We start from the raw sequence: 12,246 nt of genomic DNA on the forward strand, positions 1-12,246 counted from the left end.
ACAAAACGCTGCAGGAGGATTGGCTGCTGTGCACTTTTTTTTTCCATTGGCTGCACCCTCATCTCTACTTTCAATTTCATAGTTAGGGCTCCGCAGAGAAGAGCTTGCGATTGGTACAATCGGAAGAAGAGCCAACCAATGACACAAAAGCTTCCACAAACAGCATAGGGACGTGACACACCTTCTTAGGTCTCCTGCTTCCCCTCCCCTTCGCTCCCGCCTTCCACTTATTCATACAAGTAGCGCCTCAGCTTTCATTGGCCAGCACGTGGTGACCTCCTAACCAATCACAAACCAGACTGTGCTCCGACACTGCCCAGAGAGCGAATCATGGGGAGACCTTTGCTATGATTGGTCCCTCTATGATGAGGTTTTAATTTTAAATCTTTCTTTATGGCGAAGGAGAGGCCTCTACCCGGACTCCATCTATACCGGGGCTCTTAGACTTGTAAGTGCAGGGAGATCTCCCTTTGTAACCTGGGCTCGCGTCTTCAGTAGCTGGGCCTTTGCTGCTTGTGTTCTTAAGATTTACGGAGGTGGGGACTTTAGCTGGACTCGGGGAGATAAACTGGGAAGAGGAGGTTTGAGGTTGGGTAAGAAGTGCTCGGCCTGGCTCCACCCTAACCATACTTGTATTTAATTAACGCTCAGCAAAATATGTTTTGGAGCAAAGCATCTGCCTTCCTTTTGCACATTCCTTTAGATCTTTGCTATTCAGTGTTGTCCGGGGACCAACAGCATCTGCATCACTTGGGCGCTTGTCAACAATGCAAATTATCGGACTCCACCCAGACCCACTGAATCAGAACATGAATTTTAACAAGATCTCCCACCCCCAGTGATTCTTATGCACGTTAAAGTTTGAGAATATATATTTCTTGACAGGCAGTATTACTATGTTCCTTGATATGCTCTTAATACCGTCTGAGGTTTTGTGAGAGCGTCAATTTTAAAAGTGTGCCCTGTTTACTTGTGCCTAATACTGTGTTGGACTACGTTTTAGGGAGCTGCAAACTCTTCAGAGAAACAAGACAGGAACTAAAAAAGCATTGTTGCACTGTGTAAAACAAAATTAAAGTACCAGAAATACCCTATGAATGTTCAAGAGTAATGAACTAGTAATGGAAATTGATTAATTGACTGAAAGCTGTTTATGGGAAAGTGTAAGAACCTACATTAAAATGTGTTTTACGAAAAGGGTAATGAAATGCAATTGTTATTTCCGTTGCTGTCACAGTTTTGGAAGTACCCCCTGACCAAAAGCACTTGTCACTGGGTGGAGTTTTAATAGAAGCAGCAGTGCCAACTGAGTAACAGAGTAATATAGAATAATATATATATATATAAACTAGAGTATATATATGTATAATATAGAGTAATTCTCGCCCTATTATTTATTGCATTTTCCTACTGGAAATAGTTTTGGAGCCATCCTTTAACCATATGAAGGTGTATGATTTGAAGAACTAAAAACCTCCCTCACTGAGAGAGTTTACAAAATGTAATTGTAGTAAAGCATATTCCTTAACTTAAAAAGAGATCCCTTGCTAGCTAACACTTAGCAGGAATGATTTATTTCATTCATTTATTGAATGAAAATTATTTAATGCCTGCTACACTCTTGGTCCCAGGGAAACAAAGATGAATAAAATTTATCCTAACCTTGAAAAGCCCACAGTCCAGCTGGGTGATAAATACACAAACAGAAGTTACAATGCAATACAATAAATGTTATAATAAGAGTGTGTATAAAGTGCTATAGAAGCACAAAAGAGATGACATTTTCTTTTCTTTTTTTAAGATTTTATTTATTTATGTGACAGAGACACAGCAAGAGAGGGAACACAGCAGGGGAAGTGGGAGAGGGAGAAGCAGCCTTCCCGCGGAGCGGGGAGCACAATGAGGGGCTCGATCCCAGGACCTGGAGATCATGACCTGAGCCGAAGGCAGACGCTTAACAACTGAGCCACCCAGGCCCCCTGACATTTTCAATTTAGTATAAATTCCATAAGGACATAGACTATGTTGGCCTTGTTTGGAATTGTATCCCAAAAGCTACCACACCTACCAACCATGGTGGATTATCAGCATTCAACAAATATCTGTGAGAAAAAGTAACAGCATCTGGTGTTTGGCATACCTGAAGTACAAACCACTAATCACTAGAAGGGATGAGGCTGCAAAGGGCCATCAGACTAAACTGTGACAATCTTTGAAAGGTATGGTAAGGAATTTAGTTTATCCAGGGGGTGAAAAGGAATCTTCAAATACCTTTTTTTTTAAGATTTTTATTGATTTATTTATTTGAGAGACAGAGTGAGGGAGAGAGAGCACGAGCTGGGGGAGGGGCAGAGGGAGAAGCAGACGATGAGCAGAGAGCCCGATGCAGGACTCGATCCCAGGACTCTGGGATCATGACCTGAGCTGAAGGCAGACGCTCAATCGGCTGAGCCACTGAGGCGCCCAGAATCTTCAAATACTTTTAAGCAAGGGAATATCAGGATTTTTTTTTTTTTTAACTGTAATTGTAGAAAATGATTGGCAAGGAGAAAGGCTGAAGTCAGGAGAATCATTAGAGGAATATTCAGACAAACTCAAACTGAGGGACGTTTTCCAAAACAACTGGTCTGGAGTCTTCAAAAATATAAATAGGAAGAAAGGCAAATACATGAAAAGATTAGGGAACCGTTGTGAATTAAGGGAGACTAAAAAGACACTACAGTTAAATGCAGTGTGGAAAGGGAAAGGGAGCAGCTGTAAAGGATATTATTGAGGTGAATGGGGTAATTATGGACTGTTTCTTAGATACTATCAAGCTTAAATTTCCTGACTCTTATTGTGCTTTTGTAGGAGAATGTCCATGTCCATGTTTGGAAACTCAGTAGAATTATCTAGGTGTGAAGTATCATGATGTCTGCAACTAACTCTGCTCAGCCAAAAACTAAAAACTATTATTTGTGTATATATATGTTATATATCTATATACACGTATATCTTTCATATTTTTTATTTTGAAAAATTTCAAACTTTGTGAAAATTTACAAAAATAGTATAATTGATGCTCATTATTTACCTAGATTCATCATTTGCTGTCTTTCTGTTTAGGGGTGTGTATGTGTATAATATATAATATATAAAATCATATAAAATATAAATTTATATATTACATACACTTATTATGTAAATTATACATATAGTGTGTAATATATATTATACACACACCTATACAGAAAGAAAGTTAACAGATAACGATTGGTGAATCTAGGTGAATAATGAGTATTTTTTTCCAGAATTAGCATGATCTTTTTTATTTTTTTTATTTTTTATTTATTTTTTTCTTGAATTCTTTTTTCTCAAGGTTTGAAATTTTTCAAAATAAAGAGCAGGGGAAATAGACTATTTAGCAAAAATAAAACATGGGAAAGATGGCAAAGACAACTAAAATCAGGACAGAAAGGGGAGGGATAGAAAGAAGGGACAGGATGAATTAATCAGATAAATATTTCTAATTCATGTATATTAATATATGTATATAAGTGCAATATATAATACATATTATATATTTTCTATTCTATAATAGAGTATCCTAATTTCCTCACCTACCTTTTTGTGTGTGGTAGTACAGATTGTTTTTAATCAGCCTTAAATTCCTTCCAAAACAAGGCAGGTAAAAAGGAAGAGTACTTTTCAATAAAAAAGTAGGAAAAATGCTTTAAGTAATCATGAAAAAAAAGGGGCGCCCGGGTGGCTCAGTCAGTTGCCTGTCGACTCTTGGATTCGACTCAGGTCCTGATCTCATGGCTGGTGGGATCCAGCCTGGAGTCGGGCTCCATGCTCAGCTGGAGTCTGCTTGGATATTCTCTCCCTCTGCCCCATCCCCGTCTTGCGCTTTCTATCTCTCTCTCTCAAATATATAAAGTGAATCTTTAAAAAAAAAAATCGTGAAAAAAAAAAGAGCTTCTATCTAGTGTTAGTAGTTGGAATCCCACCTAGTCCAGCAAAGAGAATTTGTATGTCTCATAACTCTTCTGGAAAGGGGACAAGTATATGTGTTTTAACCTTGAGGAACACTGTTAAATATTCTTTCAGACAAGTATCCTCTGCAGAATATCTAATGCTTTTAATAAAGCAATGATAATAACAAACTTTAACTTGTTGAGTTCTCTGTCTTTTTTTGAGGTAGGAATTCATTATCTTTCATTTTTGGAAGCACGGTTATTACTTTTGAATGGAACACTAATCTAGGAATTATCTCAGGCTGTACCTTTTTACTCTGACAGATTTGACATATTCTCTCAATTCTCTGCATATGCCAATTAATTACTGTAGTTAATTAGAAGGTTATTAGAGTAACAATGACCCAGAGACCAGACACACACACACACACGCGCGCACACAGAGAGAGAGAAAAGAGAAGGGAGAAAATATGATTTAGTTCCTAGATTTTTTTTTCATTGAAAAATAATCTCCAGGGACGCCTGGGTGGCTCAGTTGTTAAGCGTCTGCCTTCGGCTCAGGTCATGATCCCGGGGTCCTGGGATCTAGCCCTGCCTCGGGCTCCCTGCTCAGCGGGAAGCCTGCTTCTCCCTCTCCATTCTCCCTATTTGTGTTCCTTCTCTCACTGTGTCTCTCTCTGTCAAATAAATAAATAAAATCTTTAAAAAGAAAGAAAGAAAACTAATCTCCAAAATGGCATACATGAACTTGTGTAGGACTCTTTAGAAATTTGAATGCACGACATTGGAACAACCACCAGGAAAGGGTGAGAAGAGAAAGAGAAGGCCCAGTTTCAGAATGATGGTACTCTGTTTTTCTAGCTAATAATATATACCAGAGGTTAACTGTCAAATACTACTACAGGGCTTATTATACTTAGAAACAAACAAACAAACGATGGCAGTCTTCTGAATCATCTCTCTATAATCCTGACTCCAAGTTGCCAAGGGCAATACTATCCATTCTTGTAATTGTTCAGGTGTTTACCTCCGTGTTTTGTTTTGTTGGTTTTTTTTTAAGATTTTATTCATTTATTTGACAGAGAGGGACACAGCCAGAGAGGGAACACAAGCATGGGGAGTGGGAGAGGGAGAAGCAGGCTTCCTGCTGAGCAGGGAGCCCGATGCAGGGCTTGATCCCAGGACCCTGGGACCATGACCTGAGCCGAAGGCAGATGCTTAATGACTGAGCCACCCAGGCGCCCCTATTTCAATGTTTCTAAATAACATGCTTACAATACTATTTCTTTTCTTTCCTTTTCTTTCTTTTTTCTTTTCTTTTCCCTTTTCTTTCCTTCTTTCTTTCTTTCTTTCTTTCTTTCTTTCTTTCTTTCTTTCTTTCTTCCTTCCTTCCTTCCTTCCTTCCTTCCTTCCTTTCTTTCTTTCTTTTTTTCTTTCTTTCCTTCTTTCACCATTATCCTGGATATTGCTATTGTTTATCTTAATTCTGTGCTCACACTTAACTGAACATTTGGCCAGGTATAGAATTCCAGGATTGAAAACTTTTTCGTTCAGAATTCCAGTGTGGCTGTTGGAGTCTGATGCTATTCTCTTCTCAGTCCTGTTTCTATACTGTTTCCTCTCTCCTGAAGCCTTTAGAATCTCCTCTTTTTTTTTAAGATTTTTATTATTTCAGAGAGAGCGAGAGTGAGAGAGATCACAGAGGGAGAGGGAGAAGCAGACTGCCCCCTGAGCAAAGAACCCAATGTGGAGCTTGATCCCCTGACCCCAATCAATGATCATGAGAGCCGAAGGCAGATACAACCAACTGAGCCACCCAGGGACCCCTTCACTTTATTTTTGTGATGTCATGCCTCAGTGTGGATCTTCTTTTATTCATTATACTGAGTGGACCATTTCAATCTGGAAATTCAAGCCCTTCAATTCTAGAGAATATTTCTGTATTGTTTATTTGACAAAATTCTCTCCATTTCTCTGTTCTCTCTTAAAACTTTTTTTTCCATAAAGATTTTATTTATTTATTTGAGAGAGAGATTGAGAGAACAAGCGGGAGGAGGGGCAGAGGGAGAAGCAGACTCCCTGCAGAGCAGGGAGCCTGATGTGGGACTTGATCCTAGGACCCTGGGATTATGACCTGAGTTGAAGGCAAATGCTTAATCGACTGAGCCATCCAGGTGCCCTCTCCTAAAACTTTTATATTCTAACTCTTGTATTCCTTTTTGTTTTTCAAGAGAGGGAGAGAGTAGGGGCAGAGTGAGAGGGAGAGAGAGAGAGTCTTAAGTAGGCTCCATGCCCAGCACAGAGTCTGATGCGGAGCTCAGTCTCACAACCCTGAGATCATGAACTGAGCCAAAATTAAGAGTCAGCTGCCTAACCAACTCAGGTGCCCCTGTATTACATTTTTAAAATTTCTACTATTTTTAATTTTTAAGAGTTTTTTTCTCATCCTTCTTGTTCATGAATGCAGTGTCTCATTTTCTGAAAAAAAAATTTTTTTTCCTTCTGCCTCCTACATTCTTTCTTTTTTTTTTTTTTAAGATTTTATTTATTTATTTGAGAGAACGAGAGCACAGGGAGGGGGAGGGACCAAGGGAGAAGGACAAGCAGACTCCCTGCTAAGCAGAGAGTCCGACCAGCACTGGGTCTCAGGACCCTGAGTTCATTACCTGAGCTGAAGTCAGATGCTTAACAACTGAGCCACTTAGGTGCGCCCGGTCTGCTTCCTACATTCTTTCCATTTCCTTTGAAATGGAAATCCTTTTTTTCCCCTCTCTGTGTATTTTGGTCTCTCTCTTTAATGTTAGAGACTTTCCTAAAGTAACTGATGATCCTTGGCTGTTACAGGTCAGAGGAAGGCACCAAAAAGAAAAAAAATTGCAAGCTCAAAGTACAGGAGGTAGATATTATCAACCTGTGGACACCCCAGTGGGTGAATGATCAAGGACTTGGCCATTTTGGGGAGACCCTAAATGTCAATATCTATATGTCCTTTTTCTCAGGCGAGTCAATTTCCCTGGAGAGGAATCTTCTAGTCTTCTTCAAGGGGAAGTGAAAGGTATGGGAGTTTGAGTCAGGGAATTAAAACTGGTGGCCTGTGTTCTGGGGGCTGAGCTGAGGAAAGGGATAGAAAAGTCTTACTTTTCAGTTCAGGATTATCCCCTACCTTCTGAATGATGACACATGACTCTGCTATTGCTATGCCTCATGGCCCACAATTCAGCACCTCTATGGTTCACCTTCTCCAGAGAATAAACCTATCCATCTTTACTGGAGAGGACATAAATGCCAGGAGCTGCCTGGCTATAAGGACTGGAAGACAGACTCCAGAGGCCTATCCAATCCTTATAAAGATTTAATTAATCCTATTTTAACCCCAAATTTTCAAGGTTCTACATGCCTTTAAGGCCAGAATCCTCTCACTTAAAGTTTCTGAGAATTGTCTTGCTTCCACTTGGCTTCCCTACCACAGGCAGTCAAAGCTCCGCTTTCTTCTGCTCTGCCAACTCATCCATCTGCTTTCCATTTTCCATAATTTAGTTGACATTCATCATCTCCCATAGTCTGCTCCCATTCTTTGTTTTATGGGTTTATGATTTTTTTATTCCTTACTGCCCTTACTTTTTCTTTTTCTTTTCTTTTCTTTCTTTCTTTCTTTTCTTTCTTTCTTTCTTTCTTTCTTTTTCTTTTTCTTTCTTACTTTCTTTCTCTCTCTCTCTTTCTTTCTCTCTCTCTCTCTCTTTCTTTCTCTCTCTCTTTCTTTCTTTCTCTCTCTCTCTTTCTTTCTTTCTCTCTCTCTCTCTCTCTTTCTTTCTTTCTCTCTCTCTCTAAGTAGACTCCATGCCCAGTGTGGAGCCCAGTGTGAGGCTTGAATTCATGACCCTGAGATCAAGACCTGAGCTAAGATCAAGAGGTGGATGTTCAACCAACTGAGCCACCCAGGCACCCCTCTTTTTTTTTTTTTTTTTTTTAATTTAATTGAAGTAGAGCTGACACTCAAAGCTACATTAGCTTCAGGTGTACAATGTAGTGATTTGACAACTCTATACATTATGTTATACTCACCATTCCTTGGGGCACCTGGCTGGCTCAGTCGGTCAAATGTGTGACTCTTGATCTTGGGGTTGTAAGTTCAACTTCAACTTGGGTGTAGAGATTTCTTAAAAAAAAATAAAAATTTTGGGGCCACTGGGTGGCTCAGTCGTTAAGCGTCTGCCTTCCGTTCCTTTGGCTCAGGTCATGATCCCAGCGTGTTAGGATCGAGCCCCGCATCAGGCTCCCTGCTCGGTGGGAAGCCTGCTTCTCCCTCTCCCACTCCCCCTGCTTGTGTTCCCTCTCTCACTGTGCCTCTCTGTCAAATAAATAAATAAAATCTTTAAAAAAAGAAAGAAAGAGAAATATATTCACCACTCCTTTACTGCCTTTTTTTGTTATGTTTCAGAAGGGTTGGACCAATAGTGTGCTAATAAATGTTTAATAGATACATATGCATAATTTTATTATAAATTTACTAATAACAGGAAATTAAAAATTATAAACAATAATAAAATATATATAATGCTTTTTTTTAAGTAAGTTCTGTACCCAACATGTGGTTTGAACTCACAACCCTGAGATCAAGCATCACATGCTCTAATGACTGAGCCAGCCAGGCACCCCTATAATGTTCTTATAAATTTCACATACAGTTGATTCTCAGAGAATACTATTGTTGATTTTTACAGACTTCTTGTATCTGTAGCCAAGCTATGGTTCCAATTTACTTTTTTTAAGATTTTATTTATTTATTTATTTTAGAGAGAGAGAGAGCAAGAGAGGGGAGGGGCAGAGGAGAAGGGAGAGAACCTCAAGCAGACTCTGTGCTGGGCGTGGAGCCCACTTGAAGCTTGATCTCACAACCCGGAGATCATGACCTGAGCCGAAATCAAAAGTTGAACACTTAACGGACTGAGCCACCCAGGTGCCCTGCTATGGTTCCAATTTATAAACAAGTATAGTCCTGATAGGAATGTCAGTTGATCTTTTCATTTACTCTATAGAATAAGATAAAGTGAACCAAAGATTTATATTGGAACTTCATTTCAATTATGTACGCAACTTCTTTGATGAATCGAATAATCATTTTCAAATACCGGAATATTCCTCAATTATTTTATGCTTTTTACAATGTAACAACTACAGAAAAGATACACACTTTTTAAAAAGATTTTATTTATTTATTTGAGAGAAAGAGAGAGAGAGAGACTGTGCAACACATGAGTAGGGGGGAATGGGGTAGGGAGAGGCAGACTCCCTGCTGAGCAGGAAGCTAGTCAGGGGGCTCTATCCCAGGACCCCGGGATCATGACCTGAGACGAAGGCAGATGCTTAACCAACTGAGCAAACCAGGTGCCCCCAAGATATGCTTTTAAATGTGATCTGCATTATTAACATTTTCTTTATCACTCTCTTAACAATCAACAACATAATGAATCAAGCCCTGATTTGTGGTGTTTTATAATATCCATGGTGTAAATACTCCCATCACAGCCAATTTCAAGTTTTCAACATGAAGTCACTGAATGTGGAATTGGAAAGAAATGAGCATTTTATAGCATTTTCACTATATAGATACAATAAGGTAAACAACGGCAAGAGCATAGATAATAGTAAAATCATTAGGAAGTGATGAATTTTGCATCATATTTATTATCATTTTTTTTTTTAATTTTATTTATTTACTTGTCAGAGCATGAGTGAGAGAGAGAGAGAGAGAGCATGAGCAAGGGGAGCGGCAGGCAGAGGGAGAAGCAGGCTCTCCGCTGAGCAAGGAGCCCGATGTGGGACTCGATCCCAGGACCACGAGATCAGGACCCAAGCCGAAGGCAGACCCTTAACCAACTGAACCACCCAGGCTCCCCTTTATTACCATCTTAAATATAAATTATCTAATTATAAGTTTATATAATTTAATTTTAATGGTGGATGGGTTTAAAAACTAACTCACAGACTTCCTGAAAATATATCAGTTGTTGCCAACCCCAGCACACCATTGGAGTGGAGAGAAAGGTATGGAGCCCATCTACCAAGTTTAAAGCAGAATGCCCAGCTCCTTTCTAAAGTCTGTTTTTCTAACTGAGGGATTGGTGAATATAGGGGGAAAAAAGAGGCAGGAGGCCACTTCTCTGTGTCAGTATGATGTCTAATAAAAGACATCAAAGGGAGAGAGGGAACAGAATGGGGGAGGGTTGCATAGGGGCAGATGGAAGACATGGAAGACGAGGTTACCATGGAAGTCTCAGATTCTGGGGATTTCACCCAGTGAACTCTGGACCTTGAGTAGAGGTTCTCTGTGACATCTCTCCATAGAAAATCGTGGGCATGGATTTGATGAGGTTTAATCTTTTTTTTTCAGGCAACAGCAAGATTGCTGCTTCCTCTGAGGCTCTCCTAAACATCTTCATTCAGAGTATTTTAGTTTTGTGTTGTTTGTTTTAAAAAATCAATGAATCCTTTAGATATCCTTTGTAATTTAATAATCCCTGCTTAGCCTTCTTTCATTATTTCAGCAGGAAGAAGTGATATAATACAAGTGAAGTCAGCTAACTATTTTTTGGCGTATCTCCCATGTCTGTAAGAACAATTAAGGAAAACTGTTAGTTTGAGACCTGGCATTAGTTCAATAAGATGCTACTGAGAACCCTTCCTCCTAGAAGGGCTGTTGATAATATGCACTGTCACCCATTGCCATTAGGGGTACCCTCTGCAAGACCAAAGCTCTTGGAACTGCAGTAAGCCACTTCGGAGTTTTTACAACCCACAGCCAGTTAAAAAAGGAGGTTCTTCAGCCAGTGCAATCTGAGAGCTGAGCAAGCCTAGACCTGCATACCAAGTATTGAAAGGTTTCTGGGTGAACAAAAGTGGAATGAATGTGTATTTTAAAGGCCAATTGTTCCTATTCAAATGTGAGTTTGAAGGGAAGGAGGCCCAGCCCTTGAGACCATTTTTAGTTCTGCTACTTGAATAATGACATCTTTGTTCCTCAGGTAGCAACAACAGCAACCAGCAAAGTTCTTCTTCACATCAAACTAGCTCTGACTTAATTTTCTTCAGAAAAGGATCTAGATTAAAATCTAAATACACTAGATAGTGTTTTAAAATGCTTTAAAATAAATGTTTTGAAATATTTGGGGTAACTGCTATTACATTGTATATCACCTATTTAATCAACTTTTGCACCACAGAGTGTTAGAAAGAACATGGTCTTTGGAGATTTATTTACTGCATTACACTGGCAAATCATATAATCTTTCTATGTCTCAGTTTATTCTTAATGTAAAAATGGGAGTAAAAATCCTCTTCCTCAGGGATAAAATCTTGCAGGGTAGTGAGGATTCACTGAGAAAGTGTATGTGAAGGTGACCAAAAGCAAATGGACATTCAATGGTTAAATTTGTTTCTTCCTCTACCAACTCCATCTATCACAGTGGGTGCTCAGTAAATGTTACTGGAAAGAAACTTCTTTTAATAACTGACCATAACCCAACTATAGCCATTTTTCTCTCTTACAAGAAATGGAAATACACTTAATGAAGAAAAGCAAGACAAGCAAAACAAAATTAGAGAGCGACGTAATGCCAAAGCCAAGTCTCTAAAGAAACTTTAAATCTGGGTTTAAATTTTCTTCACTTCAGGGGACTTCTGGGATGCTGGTAGCGATCCATTTCCTAACCAAATGGTGGTTAGAAGGGTGTGTTCACTTTGATAATTCACTGAACTGTACAGTTAAGATTTTTACATTTTCTATATGTATGTATTATTCTAAAATAAAAAATGTAAAAAAAAATTTTCTCTACAGAAATCATGCCCAAGTTCAAGCAACGAAGAAGAAAGCTAAAAGCCAAAGCAAAAAGATTATTCAAAAAAAGAGAAGCCTCTCACTTTCAGCCCAAGCTAATTACACCTCCTCCTCCGCCACCCTCACCAGAAAGGTAAGGCGTAAGTGTGGAAAAGAAAAAATACTAAAAATCTGATCTGTTAAGGACAGGGTCACCAGATTTAGCAAAGAATGCCCAATTAAATTTAAAGTTCAGATAAAAAATATTTTTTAATATTGTCCCATGCAACATTTACAGGATACTTACACTAAAATATTATTCATCCCTCATCAGAAATTAAATTTTGACTGAGCATTCTAAACTTTATGTGGTGATCATTGTTTTAAGAGTTTAGGGGTGCCTCGGTGGCTCAGTTGGTTAAGCATCTGGCTTCAGCTCAGGTCATGATCCCAGGGTCCTCTCCTGGGCCCCCTGCT

General features: G+C 39.1%; 1 protein-coding gene across 2 annotated transcripts in view; it reads left to right on the forward strand.

The window, feature by feature from the left end:
- Positions 1-328: 328 nt before the first annotated feature.
- The window catches only part of PRR11 (proline rich 11), a 22,137-nt gene continuing 10,219 nt past the window's right edge, over positions 329-12,246 (forward strand). The window contains exons 1-2 of one of the 2 annotated variants that reach the window (XM_006735054.3): positions 329-448; positions 11,791-11,923. In XM_006735054.3, coding sequence (XP_006735117.1) covers positions 11,796-11,923 — 128 coding nt within the window. In that variant the 5' untranslated portion in view covers positions 329-448; positions 11,791-11,795. Of the gene's footprint in view, positions 449-2,007; positions 2,220-11,790; positions 11,924-12,246 lie in introns of those variants that run through there. The other variant, XM_081806055.1, reaches the window with a different exon arrangement.

The sequence above is a fragment of the Leptonychotes weddellii genome, chromosome 15, assembly GCF_054177405.1.
Source record: "Leptonychotes weddellii isolate Sample4059 chromosome 15, ASM5417740v2, whole genome shotgun sequence".
NCBI lineage: Eukaryota > Metazoa > Chordata > Mammalia > Carnivora > Phocidae > Leptonychotes > Leptonychotes weddellii.